General features: G+C 46.1%; 1 protein-coding gene across 1 annotated transcript; it reads left to right on the top strand.

Annotated features, from left to right (window-relative positions):
• The first annotated feature begins 338 nt into the window (after positions 1-338).
• Positions 339-26,828, top strand: ATP1A1 (ATPase Na+/K+ transporting subunit alpha 1). The gene is made up of 23 exons (XM_086760954.1): positions 339-599; positions 7,095-7,202; positions 8,263-8,322; positions 9,372-9,575; positions 9,931-10,044; positions 10,637-10,771; positions 10,969-11,086; positions 12,020-12,288; positions 13,332-13,530; positions 14,955-15,064; positions 16,529-16,663; positions 17,203-17,395; positions 17,885-18,060; positions 18,596-18,732; positions 20,617-20,767; positions 21,293-21,461; positions 22,074-22,228; positions 22,538-22,661; positions 23,444-23,589; positions 23,718-23,848; positions 24,433-24,534; positions 25,626-25,717; positions 26,490-26,828. Exons 1-23 carry the CDS (start codon positions 588-590, stop codon positions 26,516-26,518), a joined length of 3,069 nt encoding a protein of 1,022 aa, XP_086617080.1. The 5' UTR covers positions 339-587; the 3' UTR covers positions 26,519-26,828.
• The last annotated feature ends 562 nt before the right edge of the window (positions 26,829-27,390 follow it).

The raw sequence follows: 27,390 nt of genomic DNA, 5'->3' as shown, positions 1-27,390 counted from the left end.
CCGAGGGCGGTGATCACGGGGAATAAACCGCCATACCCTGCGCGGTGCTGGGGGCAACGGGTTGGGGAAGCGCGGCCCGCCATGGCGGCAGCGCTGGGGCCCGGCTCGGCGGCCTCGCCCCGGGGAGGGCGGGTGGAGCTTTCCCCGTCGCGGAAGAAGCCCCCGGCGCCCCGACCCGGGCGAGGCGTGGCTGGGGCAGCCGAGGTGAACCCCGAGGGGCACCCGTAGCCACCCACAACCAGCCAGCCTTCTTCCCCCGCCCCGGGCCCGTCCCCGCCTGCCCATCGCCTCGAAGGGGGCCGGGCCGGGGCGGGGCGGTGTGGCGGCCGAAGGCTCTTTATGCGGCGGGAAGCCGGCGGCTCTTGGAGCTGTGGGCGGCTGCGGCGACAGAAGGGAGCGATCCGGTGCGGAGGCGAGAGGGGGGCGAGGCGAGGAAGAAGGAGCCGCGGGGGAAAGAGGAAGAGGAAGGCAAGCGGCGGCCGGGGCGCTGCCATTGTTCCGCACCTGCCGCCGGCCGGGACACGTGGCGCCGCTGAGCCCCGCTCCTCGCCCCCCGCCGCCTGACCCGCACGCAGCCGCCCAGCACCATGGGCAAAGGGGTGAGCGGCGGGGCCGGGCCGGGGCGGAGCGCAGCCGCATGGCCGGGGTGTGGGCGTGCGGCGGGGAGTGGGAAATTCAAGGAGCCGGACGGTGGCGGCCGGTCCCGTTTCGCGCCGTCGGGGCGGGCCGGGCTCCGCTTTGTGCCGGGAACCCGAGGGGGGTGGGACGACAGGCGGCCACGTCGTGTGTGAGGGCGGCGGGGCCGGGGCGGGCGGTAACGGCCGTTGGAGGGCGGCGCCGGTGCCGCCTGCCCCCGAGCGACGAGGCCTGGCGGCTGCCGGCGGGAAAGGAAGTCGTGGGGCGGGGGGAGAGCCGAGCGAGGCGGCGGCCTCTCCCCGGGGGCCCGGCCGCAGGCATGGCCGCGGAGGGGGCCCTGTGCCCGTTAGAAGTATGTGTGTGTGGGTTGGGGTGGCACAAACCCCGCCACTTGCCCCTTAACGCCGAGCCCCCCACCCCCCTAAAAGGGGCCTCCCGTGTGGGGCCCGCAGCCCCCGGGGCTGCTGTTATCTGATGCCCTTTTGGAGCTGAGCTGCGGAGCCGGCTGCGCCCCTGTCCCGTAAGAGTACTTTAGACTTCTCGAAACGCGAGGGCCCGCGGTTAGGGGGGCAGTGGGAGGGGTGGGAAGGGGTGTTGTCAGGATTATTAGGGCTTATTAGGCCTAATAGCGGTGAGGGCGTGATGGGAGTCGGTGGCAGGAGGGGAGCTGATGGCCCCTGACTTTGTCACTGTCTGCCCTGTTAATTGGGGTGGTGAAAGCCTGGCAGAGGGCCGTGCAGCAGTTTCTGCCCTGTACCAGCGTTGTTTCTACCTTATCGCCCACAAAGAGGAGAAGTCCTTAGTTAAAATCATATTTTTTTTTTAAATAAAGAAAAGTGTATGTGAAGGCTCTGGAAAACAAGAGTGGAGGCTTTTGGAAGTTGGGTGCTGTGATCAAACGCCCATGTGTAGGGCAGAAACACATCTTGAGTTGCTCCAATTTTATTTTATGTTAAAAAAAGTAAAGAACAGTTTCTGGGTTTTAGTGTTTTTTGTTTGTTTTTTTTTTTTATCCCCCCTTCAAATACTTCCATGTGTATCTTGTGCCGTTGGAGGTGTGTAGACTTCTATTTGCTTTTTGGTTGATTCATTCCTGGAAAACTCCCAAATTTCTACACCTCTCCTGGAGAGAGTGACCGTGCAGGGCTTTGAGACGCAGAGGTGGTAGTGTTGTTCCTGCCTACATGTGTTCCACGCTTTCGGAGAGCTGTTCTAACATTGACTTGACTTTGCATTGTCCTCATCAGTCCAATACAACGGTGGCAATGTTGACATAATTGCATGAATAGTAGGGGAGCTGCAAAAACATGGTTGAATGGACGGTTACTTTTCAGAGGGGTGCATGGGGTGGGTTTGGGGGATATTTTTGTGTGTGGTTTTTTTCTCTGTGAAGCCATTTTGATGCTTGGCAGACCAGTGTGATGTATTTCAGTCTGGTGGGGAACAGGCAGTGTGCAAAGTAAGAGGTCATCTAAGAGATAAAATATTGAGGGGGGCTTTGTTGTTGTTGCAGTCTTCTGGATGTTTTAAATCATCAAAGAAGCCATAGTGTTGTGTTTGTGTGTATGACTGCAGTGCAAGAGGCTTTAGGCTGCCTTGGCTGGACTAACGGAGCCGTTAGCTGTCTCGTTTCTATTTCGGATTTCGTAGGTTGTGTGGATAGTAAAGCAATTGGTCTGAAACTGAAGCACCGACATGAGAGAGGATTCAGCAGTGTGCGGTTGCCTCAGGCTTTCTGGTAGCAAGTCACAAGATTTGCTCATTTAGCAGTGAGAACGTGTGCGAGTAATTGGGGACCCCCTGAAAAATGGGGATGTGAGAGACCAAGGCTTTGAAAAAGGCAGTGTGTGGTTGCAACACTGAACAGCATGTGCCCTGCCCCATGTTAGTGAGCCCAAAAAGGAAACTTATTTCCCATGGGAGAACGGGATAGAAGAGAAATTAAGAGCTTCAGTGTGAGAGAACAAGTTCCTTGTCTCCACTGCTGTGAGGAGAAGCCAAGCGGAGCGGCTGTTTTACTTTAAATGGTAAGGGGACAAGGGGAGGGCCATGAGGTGCCCGGGTGTGTTACTCAGCGCAAAAAGCAGATTATCCAAGGGGGAGTGTGTGTAGTAGAGGAAAGCAGACGAGCTTTCATTTCTGTTCAAAACTGCCTGGAAGCTGCCTGCAAACAGCAGCATGCTTCACTCAGTCTCCCTCACTGCACAGGTGTAGTGCACAGTTGTTAGTGGGTGCTTTCAGTTGCTTTTGGAGGTCAGTGCTAGTGCCTGAACCCCAGTTAAGGGTATTTTCCAGTCAGAAACTAAGAAGGCTTATTGCATAATGGACCAACTGAGGGGAAATTATGCAAATCAAAGCACTTCTTATCTGGTGCAATTAAGAAATCTTAATATATTACTATGCCCCTTCACCCAGCTTTCTTTTTATTACTGTGTCTAGAGCATACTCCTTTTGCCAAAGAAAACCCTGGCCACAGTCAATGCGCCTTTTCACAAAAGCAGTGTAACAGGATGAAGGTCTCTGACAAGTGGTCTGTACCTGTGGATTGGAATCCCACAACCCAGCGGGTTCCTGACCTGCTGAAAACTGCAGAACTTCATGCAGACCTGTTCAAGTGGTAGCTGAAGTTAACTCTCTCTCTAGTAGAGAGCTGTGTCCAGTCCACTGATCTTCATGTTTTTGACAGCTGCTGGAGATGTCTGGATTGACACTAAAGATGCACTAATATTCCAGAAAAAGAAGCATGGGCAATGGCACTCCATAGTTGACACAACACTGAAAAACGGGGAAGAGCTGCTCAGCTGTGCAGCGGTGGCATTTGGAAAGCCAACTCTGCATTTGTATCTTCAAGCAGCTCCACGGGAAGTAGATGTTTGTCCTAATATCCAGAGAAGACTTAAGGTGTGTGGGTGGTCCTGTTTTGACCCTGATGATGAAAACCCTTGCAAGGTTTAGGTCCCTTGTCTTGGGAGGAGAGCTTGTCCTTCCGTAATTTGGGAAGCAGCAGTCTACTTACAATGAGCAATAACTAGCTGTTAAGTAAAAGCTGCTTGGTACTGTGCTAGTTGCTGAAAGTCTGTTCAACTGATGTAGTCATTAGACTTTCCATTAAAGATGGGAGACTGAGCACAGCTCTTGGGAGGGAGTAAGAAGGATGCAGAGAAGGCATTTGCATCCCTTGCTAAGATTATTTAGGGTCATGGAGCGGTGTCTCTAGTCCAATAGGCATAGTCCATATCGTGACTCATCTGGTGAATATATTTACTGAAGACTGTCTCATGAGGCAGCAGGACAGTAACTTTTCTGTTTTCTCTGCGCAGTTGGTTATAATGACATAAGTACTAGAACAGACCAGGCCTCTAGAGACTGCGTAATTTATTTTGGCTCTTACTTAATGTTTCTTGTTGGATTAGGTGATGTTAGAATAGGGTACTTCTGAGCTTGTCTGCTGATTTGCACCCCTCCTGTTTCCTGGTCAATCATGGCTTGTGTTGAGAACATCAGCCATGAATGGCTTAATTAGTCCAGAGTAGAAAAGCATAAGCTGTGTCTGAAAGACAATAGGATTTTCTGGGAGCTGTATAAAACTTCTGGTGTGTACAAATGTTGTGCTTAAGCCAACGGAAAAAAAAAAAAAATCTCGCATGAGAGAAAAAAAGAAAAAAGCTGTGTTGTTTTTTCTGTGGCAATTTTGATGAGTCAGAGTTCCTAGGCGAAGTCAAGTAATAGGAGTGACATTTCTGATGAGACAGACCTTCCTTTGTGTTCAGGCCATGTGATTAATTCTCCGTAAGATGTGGGTCTGGAGTACCAGAGGCCACCTTCTCGTTGTACAGCAGGAAAAGGAGGGGAGAGGATGGAAATCTTAAAGCACTGAGGGGTGCGATCAAACCCTCATCCCCTTGCAGCCCGGCCAGGACAAGCCTTTGTTGAACAGATTGGGTTCGTCTTGCCAGAAGAGAGGCAGTGGCTCTGAAGGCAGAGAACTGGGACGGGACTTTGACTCTGATCTGTGTGTTGAGTTGTAATTTGAATGATGGAGTGGGAAGTTCAGACTCTGCATGAAATTTTCCCATAGCAAGAGCTGAAACTGATGCTGCTAGTTTACTTTTTCTGTAGGTAGGATGCGACACAGAAGGGAAAATAGTGTGGTGTTTTGGCTTTTTTTTTTTTTTTTTTTCCCTCAACCGAGGTACTCAGAGCTTCTCAGTAAGAGGGACCCAGTTAAGACCCAAATACTTTAGTACTTAAAGAAATTAGTAACTCTAGCCACTTTTTTCCTGACAGAAGCTGATGGCTTGGTTTTTTTGTTCAGTTCTTTTAAAGCAAATCATGCTTGAACAAGGGCAGCGAGCCTTTTCATTTTTGCCCACTTGTAGGTTGTCTCTGCAGCTGGAAGAGCTTATATTCTTGGGCTGTTCACTGCTGCCCCGGATAAGCTAAGTAACTGTGCTTCTCACAAAAGTTTCAAAGAACTAGGAGGTTTTTAGATCACCTGCAAGAGCTTGCCAAGCTTCTATGGGGGAAAGGATGAAGCAGAAGGTGATGGACAGCTAGTCAGTCAAGGCATCAGCTCCTTCACCTTCATTAGAAATAATTTCTCATCTCAAGCAGTAATCAAGAAGCATGTGTTTTGTGCAGGACAGTGTTTGGACTTGTCTGCTAGAGCTCTAGCAGAAATCAAAGTTGTTTCCTTTGGAGACCAAAGGAGGGAGAGATGGTGACTTTCAGTTGCCCTGTGGCAAATTCTTGTGATACTGGAATGTGAAGACCATGCTGGTTTAAGTTCTTTGGCTTTCACCTCTTTAAGAAGTGAAATGGGAGTCTAGGTGCAGGGAAGAGAATGTCAGGAATGCTGACAGTCTGTAGTACTGTGTCTTTTTTCCTGGAGGGGAGGAGGCAAACATCTCAGCTCTGCTGCACTTATTAAAAACTATTTCCACTGCACAGCTCTGTAGCTGCATGCAAGGATATGGGAGATGCAAAGCCTGCCTTTACTGAACAGGGCAAGGGAGGGTTTCTGTGCACGTGAAATACATGACTGTGGCTGCAGAGTGGTGTGCACAGAGCTTTCTCGGAACTATAAAAACCTTTGTCTAGATGTAGCTGATAGGTTCTCTTAGAAAAGTCATGATTTTTTTTCTTCCTTTTTTTTTTTCCCTGTGTAGTTTCACTTTTGGTTTTGGTTTCTACTTCTTTAACAGTAAATGATACAAATTTCCTGTGCTTGCTGCTCAACAGGACAGTTCTTGGATCCTAACAATGGTTTCAGCGTCCAGATCACTCTCAGGAATCCAGTTTGTGATTTGAGGTCCTTGTGCAAAGATCAAGCAAGGCACGATGCCTTTGAAATCTTTTTCGTAATCTTGTTAACGGTTTGACTCTGGTGCCACTAACTGCTGTTTCATCTCAAAATACTTCTCAGGGATCTCATTGGGTGAAAACGTCACTGTGTAAAACTTGACAGAGATGTAATAGGTCCTATGCAGAAGAGAAGGGAGGGAAAAGCTGCTGTTGGAGGCTTGTGAGAGTCTGGGAATGTATGGCGTACTTAATCGGGGAACTGCTATGCCAAGCTGTGCTGGTGCCTGGTTTTGATACCTTACAGGGTGTCCAAACTTCATATGCTTCAGGATTATTTCTGCCTGTAACTCTTCTGTACCTTTTTTTTTTATTTTATCTTTCAAGCAATGTTTATATGTGCTAGGTCATTTTTTCATTAGATGTTTGATTACATCTGTCTTGTCAAGATCTAAATCTCTGCATGATTTAATGCAGAATTAACCATAGTGAAAGTCAATGAAAATCTGTCTGAATAAAGAGACTTTAAGCAGATCGTCTGCTCTGTGAAGTGTAAGCAGGACTGAGCACAGACTGAATGTGTAAAAGTGTACTAGTGCTTTGTATATGATTCTCACTGGTCAAACTGCCATAAATTGAAAGCAGATTTCTCTTGTGTAACCACTCGGCTGGAATGCCAAACTGAGAATGAAAGTGTTGGAGCTTATCCCCCAGATTTGGCAAATTAGAGATACCGCCTCTTATTTATCTTCAGTTGATAGGCTGCTTCTTGCCAGAGGATGTGGAAAACTGAGCAGGGGGGAGGAGGAATTAATGCCTTGAAAGGAGCATACGTATGCACTTGGGAATTGGTTTCTTCTGCTCTTCATCACTTTTCAGCTTGAGCTGGGGCTCACAATCAAGACTGACTGAATAGCTTGTAGCTTGCTTTCCTCCTAGCTAGACTTGCACAATGTCTGGCTGTAATCTGTTGAGCTGGGATCCTGTTGAGCAGACTTGTCTGCTTGCTAGCTCATTTTTAAAAATTCATTGAAGTGGCGTGACTTTAATAAACAGCAATCATTTTGTCTGCCTGTCAGTCTCATGAGCGTAGTTCAGGTCTACTGTTGTAGAAGTTGACTGTAAGGTGTTTCTTATGGTACTGTCTTCTCTTGCAGGCTGGAAGAGACAAGTATGAGCCTACTGCTACATCAGAGCATGGCGCAAAGAAGAAAAAGGGGAAGAAGGAGAGGGATATGGACGAACTTAAAAAGGAAGTCTCCATGGTAAGACTGTAGGGCATGGAAAAAAGAGCAACTCTAAAAATATTCACTGTCCCCTGTGCTTTGTGTGACTAAAAGAGAAAAGAGCTGGTGTACTGACAGCATGGTGTGACTGAAGGTGCTGATCTCCCTTCTGGTCCCCTCTGTCTCTGAGCTAGACATAATGCAAGTGTTCCCGCATCAAGATGATCATGCAGTAACCCTAAAAACATTGCTTCTCAAAAGGCACTTGACACAGAACCCAAGTCTCTGGTTGCCCGCGTTACCCATAGCACAGTGTAGCTGTGCTTCCTCACCCAGGCAAGCACTGTCTGGATAGCAGCATTGCAGGCTTTGTCATGCTGTCATGTGAGTGAGACTGCTGTTTTCATTCCAGCTGAGGAGTTGAGTCTGTACAGCTCCGCTTACTGCTGGCCTCTGCTCAGACTGACCTCAGTATTATTATTTCTTCTCATCATGTTTGAGGCTGTGGGGAGTGTCTCCTATCCACTGTCCACATCTGAATGCTGGATGATGCTATACATCTATGTATACACATCATCCAGCTTAGATCGGCTCTCCTTGATGTTGATACAGGTTTTCTTTCTGTGCTGCAGATTTGAGTCTGGACTCTCATATTTTTGCCCCCCCCCCCCCCCGCCCCCGTTAGGGAGAGGGGATACTAAAGCTTGCTCCAAGATAAGATTTGGTAATCCGTAGCAATGCTAACTTAAAGCATCTGCTCCCGTCCCTCTGTAGGGGAAGAAACGCTGCTTAAGCTTGTAGCATTACTTTAAAATGTGTGGAATTACAGGGTGAATCTTCTGTACATTCTTACCTTCCTTCCCAACTCTTTTACTGAGAGAATTTGTTTAAAAAGCTGTCATGTCATACCCAAATAGTCACAAAAACGCTAAAGATGAGGCTGAGGTTCTTTTCACAGAGGAGGCAAGGTAGAGTCTTGCTATCTCACTGAACTGCTACAGATAAGAAACCTAGGGTGGAGGGTGGAATTGCTGAGCTCTTGCTGATCAGCCTGTGGGGACTGTGATCTCTTCACCCACAACCGTTTCTTGTCTTTCAGGATGACCACAAGCTGAGCCTTGATGAACTTCATCGTAAATATGGAACAGACTTGAGTCGGGTAGGTAGACTTTGTTTTCCCTCCCTCCTTGCCATGATCTGAAAAGGAACAGTATTCACTCAGAGCACTTCACAAAGGGATATCTGGGTGGTTGTCTTTTTTCTTTTTCTTTTTTTTTTTTTTTGTTGTTGTTTTTGGTTTTTTGTTTAATCTCCCCTTCTCCAGTTAAGTTTCCCAGGCTTTTGGAGAATTGTTGAGCTCACAAATACTTCTCTTCATCCTCCCACTGTACAGCCTGGCTGCAATACTTTAGTGACTTTGTTTCTAACAAAGTCACTGTTATCTGCCTGTGAATTGTTCCAAGGTCACGTTGATTCTTGGGTTTATTTTTTTTCCTGAGGAGTTTGTAATAAAGGCAAATGATTGTTGTACTGCAGATGTAGTCTAGAGAGCTAGCACGTGCCCAGAGACTTAATGATGGTGAGCAGCACTTACAGTTTTACCCTTTAAACTGAGAGGTGTGCAAATGTCCTAGCTAACTTCAAAGTCCAGTGCAGAAGCACTGCAGTGGTTTTGCACCTTTGCTCTTGTTAGCTCTGCTTAATGCGTTTTTTGCGTCACTGCATATAGCAACAAGTCTGCCCTTACACTGTAACAGCTTAGAGATCTACACATTTCTGTCAAAGACCTTGGCTTCTGAAAGCTGAACTTCCTGGAAGGCCAGTCCAAAGTGTCATCATCTTTATGGCCCCCAGCTTTCACTTGTTCCATAATTTGATAGGATGGATTGCACTGAGCTGTTCCTCAGGGCTCAAAGTCTGCTACTGTAGTCATCTTGTCATGCCCTTCTTCAGTGTTTGTAGCGCCATGGCTTGCAGCCTCCTGAAGTAGCATCCAATGTCCTGTATCTCCTCTTTTGGCATTCAACTTTCACATCCTGCACTTGTGTTGCAGAGCCTGGCAGCTGTGGAGATCTCCACTACCTGTTGGCATTTCCTTATTGCTGTGGCCGGACTATGCCTGCCTTTTCAAGGAGAACATGAACAAATTCAGAGCTATGTTCCCTAATCAGTCTTACTACAATGCCTATAAAAGAACCTCTCTTCCAGGGTTTGACTTCTGCACGTGCAGCTGAGATTTTGGCTCGTGATGGCCCAAATTCCCTCACACCCCCACCCACCACTCCTGAATGGGTCAAGTTCTGTCGGCAGCTCTTCGGAGGATTCTCGCTTCTGTTGTGGATTGGTGCTATTCTATGTTTTCTGGCTTACGGCATACAAAGTGTGATGGGGGAGGAGACCAACAATGATAATGTAAGTAAAAATGTCTATTTTACCTCAAAAGCAGGCTGAGCAGCCTGTTTGGCTCAAAGCAGATTAACTTCCTCTAAGCTTTCAGTCCAGAAGCTTTTCCCATAAGCATGGGAAATTCAGTGGGTGAGCTTAAGATGTCTTGGAGTGCTTCCATATAATGAAATGAACAGCCAACTTCCTTCATGCTGATGTAACAATGCTAGCTTGTGGACAGTCTTCGTGTACAAAATGTACAGAGACTGCAAGTACCTCCATACTTTGTAATGGGGCACTTAAGTACCAAGCAATTTATCTGGACAAACTGGAAACCTTTCAGGCAGATCATCCTCTGACTCACTTTCTCTGTTCCTTGTAGCTGTACCTGGGTGTTGTGTTGGCAGCTGTAGTTATCATTACTGGCTGTTTCTCCTATTACCAAGAAGCAAAAAGTTCCAAGATCATGGAGTCCTTCAAGAACATGGTGCCTCAGGTATGAAATACCTCATTTCCTTGAGATCTGCCGACCTGTAGCTTGCTTGAGGTTATTAATTGTGTTAAACATGGGCTTTGATTGCAACAGGCCTGGCTGTGAATGGTGTGTATTGGCCTTTAGCAGGGAAGATGTCTCTTGTACCAAGCTGTTAGTGTGCATTACTAGCTTTTAATGTTGAGAGGTCTATGAGACTCCTTCCTCTTTATGCTCTAAGTAACTATGTTAATAGTCCAGGGTAGTTCCTGCCATCCTGTGAGTTCCATGAGCTTATTAACATTCATAGGACACTTTCCTAATAGCCTAGGGAGTTCAGTAACTGGTATGATAAGCGCTAAAACTCTGATTTCTTCACGGTCGGGATCTGTATTGTTCCTAGCAATCTTACCGTCACGTTGGCAACAAGAAACTTTAATATCAATAAAACAAAAATAGCTATTTTTCTTAAATAACATATGTTTCAGAGGTAAACATCTTAGTATGAGTAGAAGCCTTATAGAAACATAGCACAACTATTTTAAGATACTCGGGTCTCTTTAACCCCTTCTTAAGAGTTGCCTTTGACATAGGTTGTTTATTTACTGTTTTTCAGCAAGCTCTTGTAGTCAGAAATGGTGAGAAGATAAGCATAAACGCTGAAGGTGTTGTAGTTGGAGATCTAGTGGAGGTGAAAGGAGGAGACAGAATTCCAGCTGACCTTCGGATCATATCTGCACATGGTTGCAAGGTACAGTAGTGACAGACTGTCTGTGAAAACTTCATTATGAAGGAGGATGAATTAGTCTGGTTTCAAAGAATGTCTTCTATGCTGTGAATGAGTAGTAGAGTGGAAGAGAAGAGTGATGGAAGTGCCTAGTGTTTTATCTGCTTTAATTGCTGAAAGTGTCTGCCTGCTTGTGTATGACAAAGTACTCTTCCATGTAGGTGGATAACTCCTCACTTACTGGTGAATCAGAGCCTCAGACCAGGTCTCCAGACTTCTCCAATGAGAACCCACTGGAGACCAGGAACATTGCATTCTTTTCCACCAACTGTGTGGAAGGTACGTGACCCTCCTACTTCCCTGAAGTATTAACAATGCTAAGGATTGAAGGTTAGCGTATTAGTTTGTAGCCTGCTCCTACTGTGCAAGAGCAGGCTGGAAGTTCCCAGCAAAGCCTTTTCCCATTTCAGCTGCAATACTGTATAACGGACAAAGAAGACCCCACAGCACTAACTGAATTTTTCTTTCTTGCTCCTCCTAGAGGAGCTACATGGTGTGTCTCTTGAGTGTGACTGCCTTATTACAGCAGTGTTAAAGTGCAGATAACATAATGTGAACCAAGATGGTTAGGCAGAGCTATAGGAAATAGTACAGCTGCTGCAAAAAGCAGGAATTTCAAACATCTCTGGCAGAACTTCCTGTTGCAGCTCAGAGTATGGTGGTAGGTGCTCTTTGTGCTGAAGCCTAGAGCATCTTTTTTGTACACACAAGGGTTTGTAACTGTTCAGTGATGGTGGAAAATTCTTTGACTCCTGTTGTGTCCTCTGCTGACAGGTTCTGAGCAGCAGGCTGCCCCTTGCTCTTTCCTCCTCCGCAAAAAATCCCACCCTGCAGTACTGAGGGATATTCTTGATCTTTCTCAAGAGCCTTGAGGAGAGAAAATGGGCCTCCCCTTAAAGGAGGGAAGAGAATGCTACTTATTGAGGGTGACTTCCTCTAATTCCCTGTGCAGTTAGCACTTGATTCCCTGGAGTAGAAGGGAGAGGGCGTACAGCTTGGCCAGTCACCTGGGAATCCTCTGCAGCACACATCTCCATTTACTTCTCATGCTGCTAGAGATTTAAAAAAGCCGTGGTGGGAGACTTCAGCCGTTGGAATGCCTGCCTGTATTATCTTGGGCAAAGCTTGCTACGCTCTAGGACAGGCCAAACAAACTCAGTTTAGTGTGTTTTGGGAAGGGTTTTTGTTTTCTAAAACCTGTCTCTCTTCTAGGCACTGCCCGTGGCATTGTCATTAGCACTGGGGATCGCACTGTGATGGGCCGTATTGCCAGTCTGGCTTCTGGACTGGAAGGCGGAAAAACTCCAATTGCCATGGAGATAGAGCACTTTATCCACCTCATCACTGGAGTGGCTGTGTTCCTGGGTGTCACCTTCTTCATCCTGTCGCTCATCCTTGAGTACACGTGGCTGGAGGCTGTAATCTTCCTCATTGGGATCATTGTTGCCAACGTCCCTGAGGGGCTGCTTGCAACAGTCACAGTGAGTAAAGTTGGAAAAAAGATTGGATGAGTTACACATATGGTTCTTAAGGAAGTGGAGTGCTTCGTAGTCAGTATGCATTCACAGATGTAAACATTAAAGTAATGGAAGATACTCTGTGTGGTGAGTATGTAGGGCTAGATTTTATAAATTCAGTGTAGTCGGACTAGTTGCCCAAATCAATGTCAAGTTCTGCAGCTGTTTTTCTAATGAAGATGCTAGACCTGCACAGAGGCTTGACACTGTAGAATTGAAGTGAGCAAGACTAGGAGTTGTGGGCTTCTCTTGCCTTTTGCTGTGCTAAAGAAGGCTTACCTTCCTGTTGCAGCTGTTCAGGGTTTCTATATCCACGTGCACACCAGCCCTTCCAACCCTGAAGGGCTGGCAGAGCATCCAGCAAGCTTCACTTTAGTCACAGATTTTGATCTGGGACCTGGGAGAGATTCTTCTAGGTTTAGTTTCCTGAAGAGATGGTGGGAGTATCTAGGTATGCTCAGCTGTGTAGAGGGTGGTGGTGGACGTGGCTAGAGGCATCCATGCAGCCTTAAAAAGCAGAACAGCAGTTGAGCTGGGGAATGAACAGTTGGGAGCTGGAACCAGATAAGAGCCTCTGGCAAGAAAGGTTAGCTGGGGCTTCTCACTTCCTAGGTAAGTTGCAGCCCTATCACCAGAGCTGTTTTGGGCCGCCTCATATGTGGCCTGCCTCCACCTATTTTGAGGGTTCCTATGATTAGGAAACTGCAACTTTAACTAAAATGTTAGTCCAGGGCATTTTATTTCCTTCCTAATGCACTGAGAAGCAGGAAACTGAAGCCGTGCAAGTCTGCAAGTCCTTTTCTGGAGGTTTTGTGATGAGGAAAATGTCATTCAAACCTAGCAGCTGGGCCTAAATGTTGCTATCTATTTTGCACTGGCAGGGTGAGCGTGGAGCTAGGGAATCACTGCAGGGTACATAAGCTGGTTGTCATTCCATGCTCACAGTGAGTTGGTAGCAGTTGGGTACACAAGCACATCTAACCTGTCACTTTCTTCTTTGTCTCCAGGTATGTCTGACACTAACAGCTAAGCGTATGGCTCGGAAGAACTGCTTGGTGAAGAACCTGGAAGCTGTGGAAACCCTGGGCTCCACATCCACTATCTGTTCTGACAAAACAGGCACTCTGACACAGAATCGCATGACGGTTGCGCACATGTGGTTTGACAATCAGATTCATGAGGCTGATACTACAGAGAACCAGAGTGGTAAGACCATCTGTTTGTGCTTGAGGCATCTCATTAAAAAATGGCTTTTTCTGGGGCTAGCTGTACTTCTAAGAACCCATTTTTCTAGCTCTCCAGTCCAAGTGAAGTTCACAGTGCAAGAACTTCTAACATATGATTTACAATGAGCGATTAAAGTCTTGATGATGCATAGAAAGCTTTGCACTGTACCACAGTTCTGTTTAATCCTTAAACTCCTTATAGATTGCTTCTGCACAGAATTACTCCATTAGAATTTGAGCCTCTTGAATGTTCAGTCCCTTATGCTTGTCCTGCACAAAGAAGTACAGAACAGCAACTACTTCTAAGTACCTGGTTATTTTTGCCAAAATATATCTGATGTAATTGCCCCATCTTAAATGTGGACAGCAGAGGTGTTGACCCTGATAATAAATTACTTTAGACTGGACGTAAATGGAAATTTCCCATGTTGAACTAGATGGCTGCTCTTGAACAGGGGTTTTCCCAGAACATCCTGGTTGTGTTTGTGGAGTGGTAGCAATGAATGAAATGATTGTAAGACTTCAGCAGGAAGTTTCTTCAGATATTGATAAGAATATGAAATCTCAGTGTGCTGTGCAATTGAGAGAGGTACTTATCTCTCCAGGACTGCTTAGTTCAACCAAATTCAGGAGTTTTCCTAGCTGTCATCTACCTTGTAAAATGTTGTGCTTGCAACACATTATTAGCATAAACTTTTTCCAGTGGTGCTGCTGCACCTTGCCCCCATCTACTCCAAAACATTCTGCTTGTCTGAACTACTTAAACAAAAGCTGCTTTACTGTTCTTGGTCTTTAACGCTAGTGTAAAGCAGCAAGCTATAAATAAAGTGTTACTTGGAAGCACTTGGTTTTGGCCTGGCAACGGTTGACTTCGCTGCAGTAGAAATAGACCTAGCATGGAAAGTACATTAGCTTATCAGTTAACTGTCTGTTCAATTCATCTCCCTTGAAGTCAACTTAAGAGCCAGCATGGAGAAGCAGTATCTTTCTTATTTAAGCATTGTTCCTTAGGGAGCTATTTCATCCAGTTCCTGGATAAAGTGGGACAACCTGGAGGTGGAACCCAACATCTCTTACTCAAGCCCCTCCGAAAGAATGTTGTCTGTCCAGAATTTCTTGGCTTTGTCAGCATGGTCTCTGCTGCTGCTGGATGCAGCCGTTACTGGAATCTTGAAAGCAGAGGTGTTCTCTTGCACTGTTGCTGTTTCACCTTCGGGTCTTAAAATAATCAGCTCCTCATCAAGTATCTGGGAAGGGAGGAGCATTGAAAGAGATGTAGTGTGCTGACAGGCTCTAAGTGTTTCCTGTTTCTGAGATAAGGGTTTCTTGCTGTTAAGCCTGTGGGATTTTGGGCTTAAGTGTTTTGGGGAGGGGAGCCTCTTTGACATTTTCATCTGCTTTCAGGTGCTTCCTTTGACAAGAGCTCAGCTACATGGAGTGCTTTGTCCAGAGTTGCAGGTCTCTGCAACCGTGCTGTGTTTCAGGCCAACCAGGAAAATGTACCAATTCTTAAGGTGAGTTCCTAAAAGAAACACTTGTCCTTTTCCTTACCACCACCCTCCGATAATGGTAGTGAGATTGTCCTGTGCGTCACGGGAACCTGTGAAGTAGAGGCATCTGCCACTCTTAATCTTTTCTGCAGTCTAGCACTTTTATAGGTGATGTGCTGTGGGCAGAGGAGATGAGACTGGGACATTTCCCACAGCAGACTCCCTGCCACCTACTAGCATCTACAGTCAGTTTGGGAGGTCAGATGCTTCAGACAGGGCTAGGAAAGACCAGAAAGCCTTCCTAGGCATTTTCCAGTGTCTAACTGTTCCAAGAACCACTGTCTGTCATTTTTATACACTTAAAAGCTACAAACGCCCAGTTCTAGGAGCTGGGAGAAGCAGACACCAGAGCTGGGGGAGCAGCAGTTGTGGGAGACTGTTTGTCTTTAGCCAGTCTGTTGTCATTGGCAAGTCTTGACTTTTTAAGCTTTTGCTGGTTCAGCGCTGGTGCAAATGCCAGCATAATATCAATTCAGATTCCTGCTTCTGAACTATGACCCAGCCAGGGCTGAGACTAACTGTACAGTGCTTATAATCTGTCAAATGTTAGTCATGTTGCTTAGTAAACTTCTTCCCAAGGGTGTTCTGATGTTGTGGTAATAGAAATGATGGAACAGGCTATTTTTCCCTAGCCCTCCTGACTAAACTTCAGGTCATGTTTTTAGACCCACAATAAAGAGCTAGATTTCTTGGGAGGGGGGAGCTTTGAAAAGTCTTTAGATGCCAAAAAGCAGTATACAATGGTAAATATATATATATATATATATATATATATATATATATATATATTCTCATGGACAAAGAGACCAGAAGAGCAAGAAATACTTGGTTTAAATTGCAGCAAAGGAAACTCAGAACATTGAGCACACACAGATCTCCAGGGCTGAGAACTCCCATCTAAAACCTTTACCAGTGCTAAAATTACGAGGGAGGGAGCATGGACAGATTAAATCTTCTCTGCCAGAGGCTTGATAAGCTGATCTTATGTTGGGGTGGGAGAGCACATACAAGTGTTTCTGTGTGCGTGTCATCAGTCTTCATCTCACATTTGCAGTTTGTCATGGCAGCAACTTACAGCAGTTCTTCTCAAAGTCTACCCTCCAGCCTCTCTTTCTCTGACTGCACCTGGTTATCTGACTTTCTCTGCCCTTCAAATGGGCTTCTTGACTTTGGCACCAGAAGACTGCTGCTCTCCCAGGCTGCTGCGAGGCCTGGCATTCTGAAATGCAGTATTTGTCAGTACTAGATAATAGAATTACTTATTCTTTTCTCTCATATTCTGTTATGTAGAAGCTGGGACTGGGCTGAAATGAATACATGGTTGGGTTTTTTGTTCTTTTTTTTTTTTTTTTTTTTCCTTTTTAAATATCTGATCTCTTGTGGTGAGTCTACTGGGATGTATGCCTTGATAGTTGTCTCTTTCCTCAGAGAGCAGTGGCAGGAGATGCTTCTGAGTCTGCACTTCTGAAATGCATTGAATTGTGCTGTGGTTCTGTCAAGGAGATGAGAGAAAGGTATCCCAAAGTGGTGGAAATACCATTTAACTCTACCAACAAGTACCAGGTAAGCATGTCCTCTTGAGTGAGGGCTGCTGTGTGAAGCACTTATGTAAATTTGCCTGCAGTGTGCCTCAGAGCATGTTTTGGTACCAAAATCTTGTCTAGTAGACTGCTCAAGACTATAAACTTAAGTTAGTGGACCATACTTAGTTACACCATGTAAGAGCTTCTGGAGCTGCCTTGACACTAAGGTGTCAGCTGCTGAGAAAAGACCAGACATGCTTCATGCCTGTGCAGCAGCAGTGCATGGAGAATGGAAGAATTCAAATTTGGGAATAAGAATGAACTACTATGAAATGACCTTAGCAGGTCGAACTTGGATAGAAAAAAACGCCATTGCAATGTCTGTGGTTATATGTTAATGTTAAAGAATACATAGTAATTCCTTAGTTTGTGAACCTTTTTAAAGTGCAGGTAAACAAAAACTAGAGCAGAATATCATGAACTATCCTGAGCTACTGTAGTCACAAAGCACTGAGTGATGGGAATTACTTATGACCTTTGCAGTATGTTTATAAAACAATTTCATTTCTTCCACCCTAGCTGTCTATCCACAAAAATGCAAATCCATCAGAATCTCGTTACTTGCTGGTGATGAAGGGAGCTCCAGAGAGGATCTTGGATCGCTGTAGCACCATTCTTATTCATGGCAAAGAGCAACCACTGGATGAGGAAATGAAAGATGCTTTTCAAAATGCCTACCTCGAGTTAGGAGGCCTTGGGGAGAGAGTGCTAGGTAAGGAAAAAGCAGCCTTCATAAATTGGAAAAGACTTGTCCCTCATGCTGCTGTGCAGAGTCCTCACATATTAAGTGGAGGGTTATGTTCTGTTCCTGCAGTGTAACCATAGTGTTGAGTCAAGGTCACTTCAGCAATTCATATAGGAGCAGTCCTGCCTTTAGCCTTTAATCTGAAAGGCAGCCTGCAGAGTCTTGTCTTGCCCAGCAGCCCAGATCAAAATGAAGCAAAGCATTTGGGAACTTTAGTCTCCATGGGGCCACATGGTATCAGATTTGCTTCACTGTGTGTGAACCAAGCTGTGTCTGGGCACCTCGTAACAACTATTAGTTATCAGAATGAGTATGACTCCTGCCTCAGTAGCCCTGGCTAAACCTCTGATGCTGCCCTGTTATTCTTGTGTAGCTGTTCACAGATGCAATAAGCATTCACTCCCTCTGCCTCCTGATATGTAGGAAAAGAGTAAACACAGGTTTGATGTGTTACAGGATTCTGTCACTTGGCTCTGCCTGATGATCAGTTCCCTGAAGGCTTCCAGTTTGATACAGACGACGTGAACTTTCCTGTAGACAAACTCTGCTTTGTAGGACTGATGTCTATGATTGACCCTCCTCGTGCTGCTGTGCCAGATGCTGTTGGCAAATGCAGAAGCGCCGGGATCAAGGTAGTTTATTCCTGGGTTGAAAATCACCTTGCTCTATCCCTGTGGATATAAAAGACTTCCCTTACTCTGTGTGAAATGTAAGGGAGTGAGGAGAAGTGTTGATCAGGACTTAACTACTACTTCAGACTTCATTTCTGAGTTAAATACAAATGATTGTATGTTAATGGTCTGAGAAATAAGTTAGACTCTGAACTGGTAGGACCCTGGCGGGTGCTGATGGCATGGTGTCCCAGAGCATGTGTTTTGGCTCAGGTGTGTTCTGCAAGTGCCACAGTACTGACTGAGATGAGAGAGTGAAGCGCAGGCTGGAAACGGAACTGGAACTGTTGACTCAGGATTAACAATTTTCTTTGTCTTCCATCCACCTCAATCCCTTGCATACTGGTTACTGCCTGTACCTCAGGCTTGCTCTGTGCCCGGGCTTACTGGTAGAACAAAAGCCACGTGGCCTTCTCAGTCTCAAGGGATCCTACCTCTTGGGCAGTATGCTCTGCAGTACAGGCAAGGCTTTCACGGCAGTCTGTTTGTATTTCAGGTTATCATGGTTACTGGAGACCATCCGATCACAGCCAAAGCTATTGCCAAGGGTGTTGGCATCATCTCTGAGGGCAACGAAACAGTAGAAGATATTGCTGCTCGACTCAACATTCCTGTCAGCCAGGTCAACCCTAGGTACTGACTGGTGGGGAAGGCCAGAGCTGCTCAACAAATTAAGCATTTGCCTCTCTCCTTGGCTTGGATAATCTCTCAGCATCTCTCTCTAGATTTGAAAAGCTTGGCATCCGCTTAGCTCAGTGTGTTGTGGCTCTTTAATCTATCATGAGTGGTGTGAAGAATGCACAAGGCGGTCTTGAATGTGCACGTTTCTTGTACATGGGATGTGGTTGGGAGTAAGCCCTATACAGGAAACTTGGGCAGTTTCTCCTGTCCTTTCACTACCCCGTAGCTGCCTGTCCTGATGGTCTATCCCCAAGTTGGGGGAAAGAAACAGCTGGCTGGGCAGAACCTTTTTGGGGGTAACTCTTTCCTTGTGAGCTGAGCATTCACCGCACCCAGTTTGTGTCACTGCACAAGCACCAAGTACTGGCCAATTTAGGGGGCAGGAAAAAGTATGTAAAGTGGCCTGGGGGTGGGAGGTGGCTGTCTGGGGACTGTTTTGAGCAGTGCTGCTGTAGAACCTGAAACAGTGTACTCCTGTGATTCCAGATCTTTTAATAGAGACTAGGTCTAGTTTTGCCCCCAAACGTGTAGTTAGTCAAGCTCATTTAGTAAGATAACTTACAGGTTCACGGGAAATCTCTGGTATAAAGAAAACGCCTGGTTTTGTTAGTCACAATCCAGACTGAATGGGCTACCAAAAGTAATCTCTTAACTGTTTTGTACTGTTTAGAGAAAAGAGCTGAAATGCCACCTGTAAACTTGATCACTCAAAGCCCAGTTCTGCCCCTCTTGCTCCCAAACTCTTTTGGGTCTGATTGCAGGTGGGTAGAAGGAACAGGACTTGGAACTGGGTAGAGCAATTGATGCTAGTCAGTAGCTACAACCAGAACAAATGTGAAAATGGAATTCCTTCCCCTTAGGGGTTAATATTTGCCTTCATAGCACAGTGCAGAACTTGAGGCATCCTCAGAAAATGTGCTTTGGCGTAAGTGGACTGTTTGCAGAATGGCTGGGTTGTCTGCATTGCTTAGCTTGACCCAGCCTGTATTTGGGCTGGAGGGTAGCCATGTAGCTTATGAACTGTGAATAGAGACACCCTTTAGAATGAATTGCTTGGAGAAGATGAGTACTGTGGCTGAATTAGTCTCTTCTTTTTTTTTCTTTTTTTTTTTGAGGGTAACTTCACAGCCTAGCAGTGCAGAGTGGGGGATCAGTGGGCTTTGTGACTGAGCAGGTCAGCAGCTGGCTGTAAGGGTGGGGAAGGAATTCCCCTGTCTAAACTGGGTGATGTCATGGGCTGCGCAGATAGCCTCCTAGACCTATAAGGGATGGTATGCTGGGTTAGAGAGGTGGCATTTTGCAGTAGCATGCAGGGTACCAAACCAGTCTAAATATAACGTTGCATGCTTTTGTTACTGAAGAGTGTAAAATAGTCTGAACTGGCACAGCGTGAGCTCTCTCTGAAGAGCTACGAGTAGATCATCAATCTGTTGCAAAAACGATTGCCTGCAGGAGACCACAGCGTCTCTTGTGATGTTGGAAGCTAACTGCTCCAAGCCCACAGTTTCTCCCTTACAGAGGGGCCAAGAGCTGTGGAAACAACTAGTCTTTGCCTTGATGCATTTTTAAAAGCTGTAGAAATAATTAGTCTGCTCATGGGGCTTTTTGTCTGTTGCTTGGCACTGTCCTGTTGTCTTTTTCATTGTGTTCCCCATCTGCCTTTAAACTTGGAGCATCAAACTTCTGTGCAGAGGCTGCCTGGATTAGTATTTAGTCACAGCAGGAGTTGGTCTTTCCCTAGAGCACTGAAGAGCCATAGCTTTATGGAGCAATACAACTAATGAGAAACTTAGCTCAACTTGTGAAGTAAAACATTATATTGTCTCCTGATTGCAGGGATGCCAAAGCTTGTGTTGTTCATGGCTCAGATTTGAAGGACATGACTAGTGAGCAACTGGATGACATCCTGATTCATCATACAGAAATTGTCTTTGCCAGGACATCTCCTCAGCAGAAGCTTATAATTGTGGAAGGCTGTCAGCGACAGGTAAAGAGAGGGAGTCCAAGGATTTCTTATTGGAGAAGTCCCCAGACTTATATATAAACTACCAACCAGCGCTGCCTTCTGAAGTGGCTGGGTTTTGTCTTCTCAGTGCCCTCAAGTAAAGGGCCGGAAAACATCTCTGTCAGCAGTCTTCAGCTGCTGATGTCAGGCAGCTCTACAATACATAAATATGAGGGTCTTGCAGGAAAACATCTTGCGTTTGTATTGAGGCTTTCTTCTGACCCTAGGATGTTTAACACACTTGATTCCTAAATGCTCTGGAAGAGAAGGATTTAACATGTTTATGTATTGTCCAACATCCCCTTTGGAGGGAGCAGCATGGTTCTCTGATAAGCCTGATCAGAACTGGGGGAGGGGTGAGGGGAGGACAAGGAAGAACTGAGGGGTTTTTTTACAGCAAAGTGAAATAGTCTTTTGTGCTTCATCTCCTGAAAGACAGGAGAAGGCTTTTCTGCCCAAAACATCTTATGATTATATCAGTCTTTCTATCCCTCTCTTTGTGACTAGGGTGCCATTGTAGCAGTCACAGGTGATGGTGTGAATGATTCCCCAGCCCTGAAGAAGGCTGACATTGGTGTTGCTATGGGTATTGCTGGCTCAGACGTCTCCAAGCAGGCAGCTGACATGATTCTGCTGGATGATAACTTTGCCTCCATTGTCACTGGGGTTGAAGAAGGTGAGTTTATAACTCGTCTGCAGTGGTGGTGGAGTGGCATGCTTCAGCAATGTTACTTACCAATTCCCTCTGAAACAGAGGCGTCTGGAGGGTTCTCCTTTATTAGAGCTTGTCTCCATGACAAGTGTTTTCAAGGAAGCTGACACTTTCCTCCTCCCTTCGAAGTCCCTTTCCGTAAGACCAGAAGGACCCTTTGGGATGGGTAATAGTAGGAAGCAGCTGAGTACCAAAAGCTACTTTGTCTTTTTGCCTAACACTGGCCTACAGTCATCTTTGCCAGCTGAGTCTGACACATTTTCCTCCCTGATGGAGCAATAGCTCTCAAACAGTAGCAGAACGGACGTTACCTCCAGGGGCTCTTGATCTTCAGAAACCAGGGCTTAGTATCCTACTGCTGAATGCAGTGAACCCTGATTGCTGTGACCCAAAATATTATTCTGTATAAGTGATGTCGTGCACAGAGCATGCAGTCTGACCCTTACATGCAAGAGAACTCTTCAATTTGCTGCACCAGGATTTTTCCTTTCAGTGTTACCACTGAAGCTGCCTAAGAGCTACTTGTCTGCCTTCTGCTGGTAAGTGAGTTATGTTGTTCTCTTTTCCTTGCCCCAGGGCGTCTGATCTTTGATAACCTGAAGAAGTCTATTGCTTACACCTTGACCAGTAACATTCCTGAAATCACGCCGTTCCTGATCTTCATCATTGCGAACATACCCCTTCCACTGGGAACAGTCACCATCCTCTGCATTGACTTAGGCACTGACATGGTAAATGTCTTCTTTTTTTTTTTTTTTTTTTTTTTTTTGTCTCAAGAAGAAATATGGATGTTCTTAAGTACCTTAAAGAAAGGACAAGTGGAAGGAAAATGCTTAAAAACAGTTTTCTCTAGTGTTCTGATCTAAAATAAGTGACCATTTGATACTCCTTTAGACCCTTAAGAGGATAAGGTCCTTCCTGAGTACTACAGCTAGGGCTTTTGGGCAGTGCTGTTTCTCAGGCTGAAAACATGGGGCAGGGAAGGCTGTATACAGTGGAAAACTGAAACGGTTCTAACAGTGGTCCTACCACCTCCAAAGGTCCCTGCTATCTCCTTGGCATATGAGCAAGCAGAGAGTGACATCATGAAGAGGCAGCCCAGAAATCCCAAAACAGACAAGCTGGTGAATGAACGGCTGATCAGCATGGCCTATGGGCAGATTGGTAAGCTGGTCTGTTTTCTCTGGCAGTGATTTGAACTTGGTGGTAGTGAGGGTTATACACCGTCCTGAGTCGGTGACTGTTCTGCTTATTTTGGTAGGGTTGAGGTTTGGGATGTGTAAACCAGAACCTCAGGCTGTTAAGAACTTGCCATGATTTCTGCCCCTGTGGCGCATAGCGGTGGCTTGTGCAGCTTGATCTATTGAATTGCTTTCACAGTAATTTTGTTTAATTGCATAGCGCTGTAAAGGAACTAGCTGACAACCAGCTCTCCTCTGGTTCAAACTTGTTCAACAAGAACATAGATCCCATTGTTAGTTTAATTAGAAGTAAAGGGTTCTCTCCAGCGTATCCCTAAACACACAGTATTAGGAGCCTTGATTAAAGGCAGCTACAGAGACGTGCCCAGTTCACAGGATGGGACCTCATGCTTAATTGCAGCAGACCTTGGGAACCTTCCTGACTGTATTTTGCAGTGGCTGGGGGTGGGCAAGGCTTAATGAGAATACAAAGGGAGTTTTATCTTGTGTCCTTGAGTACTATGCCATCACAGCACAGGGCAGAACAGAAGTAACTATGTACAAAGTTGGAAGCAGAAGCCACTCAGTAAAAGGGTTGCAGCTGAGTTTGATGTTAGTGTGAACTACTTTAGCTGCTGCTTGGGAGGCTAAGCCCCACAAGGAGTAATTTTTTTAGGTGGTTGGGGTCTCTTGCAAACTGCTTTCTGTTATCATTGCACTGCACGGTAGCTTCATCAGTTTTGTCATCCTTTCTTACCTGTTTAGGTATGATCCAGGCCCTTGGAGGTTTCTTCACCTATTTCGTAATCATGGCAGAGAATGGGTTCTGGCCTTCTGGCTTGCTAGGGATCAGAGTTCAGTGGGATGACCGATGGGTTAACGATGTGGAAGACAGCTATGGGCAGCAATGGGTAAGTTTTGAGGCACAGCTTAGAGGCTGCCAGCAAGAATACTCTAATGGCTGCTGAACTTAGTGTGAGCACCAGAGAGAAAAGGCAGCATGTCTGAAAAAGTACTCTCTGCTTTGTCTGCTTCCTAGACCTACGAACAGAGGAAAATCGTGGAGTTCACTTGCCATACAGCCTTCTTTGTCAGCATTGTGGTTGTGCAGTGGGCAGACTTGATCATTTGTAAGACCCGAAGAAACTCCGTCTTCCAGCAGGGAATGAAGTAAGTCAGGCTGTCTGTGGAGGATTTAGAATTGGACACTGTTCTCCAGCACAGGACATTCTAGTTCTTTGTCCCAGCAGTGTCTGGGCATCTTGGCAGAAGTCTTGAACAGTCTGGTGCCTTGGTAGTTGATAAAAGAGGGACTGGGTGCTCTTTTTCTTGTAGTAGCTGCTACAGTCGTCAGGCTGAGACAAAGTGAAACGCTGATTTCTGCTGGCATTGTCTGTGGGAGCTAGCCTACCTCAAAGGACAGTGACGTACTCCAGCACACAGCCTTGTGCAGCAGCAAAGCAGCTGATGTATTAGGAGATCTGGTGGCATGAACCCCAGCCTCCTCCTTAATTTGTGATGAAAGCAATTGCTGGTTGACTTAGTTGTGAACTGGAATATCTCTGTCTAGAGACATAAAAGACCCTCATGACAACTGTGCTGTCAGTTTGGATGACATGATAGTTCCCTCCTGATGGACTTCTGGGCTAGACCAGAACGTCTGTTTCCATTTGCTATCATGTGGCTCCTAGGTGGTTTTTAGGATGTCATCTGTGAAAGTACTTTGTCCCTCACTGCTTTCCTGTTTCTACTAGGAACAAGATCTTAATATTTGGTCTCTTTGAGGAGACTGCTCTGGCTGCCTTCCTCTCCTACTGCCCTGGGATGGATGTTGCTCTAAGGATGTACCCTCTCAAGTAAGTTGCATCGTGCTTTTCATGCAGCAGGCTGTACCACAGAACAGTAGTGCTTGGGTGGGGAGATGGATGAAAACAGCTGTGAGCGTGTGGAGCATGAAACCTAGTTGTAATCTAGACTCAGGCTAGAAGGGTGTAGTGATCCTGTGCTGTAGTGTGGCACACCAGGAGTTTGCTTTACTGCTTATGGAACGCTAATAGTTCAGTGCCCTCCTAAAAATGAGCAACATCGGTTGCTATAGTGCAGCTGCTCCTGTACTTACTTGCATGGGATATTTTTATGGGTAGGGGACTGCACCTACAGAGAAAGTCAGTTCAGTTCCTCTAAAACATAGGCCAGGTGACTCTTCTTTACTAAAGAACTGGTGATGACTTGTGCCTTTTTCTACCTTCCACAGAAATAACACAAGTAGTAAAGCCTTTTGAAAGATGCTGCATAGGTGCAGATGACCAGTTGGTGCATAGTAAATTTCCTAACAGTTGGGAGGGTGCCAACATCTTAAGAATTGCTCAACAGCATTGCAACATTTCATGGCAGGGTTTAGTGTCAAACTTCAAACAGTTCTCTGGCTTAAGTGCTGTGAAACGTTCATGGCAAAAAAACATCCTGGTACATCTTGCATTCCATTCAGAAGTGTCATCTGGAGCTTGGTGCTGAAGTGTGAGCATTTCCTAGCAAGAAAGCTGGCCTCTGCCCAATGCCTGCAGCAGCTAGATGTTAGCACGTGTATATCATAAGGGAAACCAATGCAGTCCAAATGAGTGAGGCTGTGGGCACAAAGGTTATGGGTACTTAGAGGAAATATTGCTAGATGAATAGGTGGGGAGGTGCTGGTACAGAGTGCTATGACGTTGTGTTGGAATTAATATCCACAAGTGGATTAACCTATTGCAGCAGAAAATTTGGTGCAAAATTTGGTAGTTCTTGGCTTGGAAGCTTCTCAGCTGAACCACAGCCTTGTTGGAGCTGGTGCACTGGCAAGCTGGGACATGCCAGCCTTCCTGCACTCTTCTGTACCATCAAGTCAGAGCTGTGCTAGGCAAAGAGCATCTCTGCTGCCTGTGTTCTCACTGTCTCCTCTCGCAAACAGGCCAACCTGGTGGTTCTGTGCTTTCCCATACTCCCTTCTCATATTCGTGTATGATGAAGTCAGAAAGCTCATAATCAGACGCAACCCTGGTGGTAAGAATATGCTGCTAACCTGTTTCCTTCCTCACCCCTTCATGCTGCCGAGCTCTGTAGGAGCTCTGACAATGCTCAGGAACGCCCAGTGCTGAGCACTATACAGGAGTGTATTTTACTGTGTTTTGCTGTGTTTCCCCTTCCTTGACATGAATCATAGAGTGGTTTGGGTCGGAAGGGACCTGAAAGATCACTGAGTTCAAAACCCTCTGCCCTGGGCAGGGACACCTCTCACTAGACCAGGTTGCTCAGAGCCCCATCCAGCCTGGCCTTGAACACTTCCAGGGATGGGGCATCCACAACTCCTCTGGGTAACCTGTTCCAGTGTTTCACCACCCTCACAGTAAAGAATCTCTTCCTTACATGTAATCTAAATTTACCCTCTTCCAGTTTAAAGCCATTACCCCTTGTCCTATCACTACATGCCCTTGTCAAAAGTCCTCTAGCTTTCTTGTAGGCCCTGGAGTAATACTGCAGTTGGTTCAAATTAAGGACTTCCTCTGTCCTCCCTGCATTCACCCGCAGTATATGAAAGTACTAATGCTCTGAAGTAGATGGAAAAGACCAATTAATGCTCGGGTAGTTCTAGAAAACTGGAACAGGGCCTGAAAGCAGCAGCACATCAACAGTTTGACAAAATTTTTCCATTGTGACAGATCACTTGCTAGCTCAGGTGCTACAGTGCAAGTTTTCAGAGCCTGAAAGGGGCTTTCATGAACTTCATACTTGGTCTGCCTGAAGGCTCACTGCTTTCTCCCTCCTTTCCTTGTAGGTTGGGTGGAAAAAGAGACCTACTACTAAAAAGCGCCTGTAAAACATTCCACGCACAGCCCATGCCACCTCTCCACCATCTCCCCTGTGTACGTACTTCATCTTTGCAAGCGCAGAACTGTGCCTGGGCAGGAGTGAGCTGAAACTAAAGGAAACGTGAAGAAACATGGACTGGAGGAGAAAGCAAGGGGGAGGTTGGGGTGGGGGAGTGTCCGACCATCAGTCCATGGGGATGAGAGTTTGGGTAGTTTTATGTGCCTTTTTGTTTTTGTAAAAGGAAACTGAAGATTTTATATGTGGATTTTTACAAATAAAGATGGATTATAAGAGGATGCCCCCACATGGTCTTAGGTGGATGTTTTTCTCGAGGCAAAAACTGGTTCAGGGCAGGCTCCCCTCCCTGTTTAGGGTGTGGTGGTGACAGCATGGGTTAGCCTCTGGCTTCCCATTTTTGTAGCAGGGAAACAGAGCTGCTTGACCTAGAGACAACAACATATGCAGTTTTAAAAGCCCTGGTCCATCCCACTCTATAGCTCAGTGCCTAACATGACAAACTGCTTGCAAGCACTTACATTTCAAAGCGTAAAGCTCAGGAAGCTTGCTGGCCTGTAACTATGCATTTTGGCTGCTTTCTGCAAAGGTAGCATTCAGTGGAGAGAAGAGCTGGTGGTTGGATGTCTGCTCTGTCCTGCTTTAAGATGCCATGACCTGTCTGCTGGGTTCAGAATGAGAGCAGGCTTCCATAGAATGGCACTTTGATCCCAGCAGCCTTGTTCTCAGAATTCCAACGCTGATTTTCCTGCTTGCTTTGCCAAGCAAGGGATAGTGTTTCCTAGTGTCACACATGTGCTCCAGCATGGCACTTGGCCCCATCCTGATACTACCTGCCATGCCATGGAATG

Source organism: Chlamydotis macqueenii, chromosome 1 (assembly GCF_036417535.1).
Source record: "Chlamydotis macqueenii isolate bChlMac1 chromosome 1, bChlMac1.mat, whole genome shotgun sequence".
Classification (NCBI taxonomy): Eukaryota; Metazoa; Chordata; class Aves; order Otidiformes; family Otididae; genus Chlamydotis; species Chlamydotis macqueenii.
Note: the sequence above shows the minus strand (reverse complement) of the source record. Positions and strands in the feature narration are given on the sequence as shown.

Coding starts and splice junctions, on each gene's coding strand:
- ATP1A1 (XM_086760954.1), top strand. Junction 16,664..17,202: donor ACTCTACCAACAAGTACCAG/GTAAGCATGTCC, acceptor CTTCCACCCTAG/CTGTCTATCCACAAAAATGC. Junction 22,229..22,537: donor TTGACTTAGGCACTGACATG/GTAAATGTCTTC, acceptor CCACCTCCAAAG/GTCCCTGCTATCTCCTTGGC.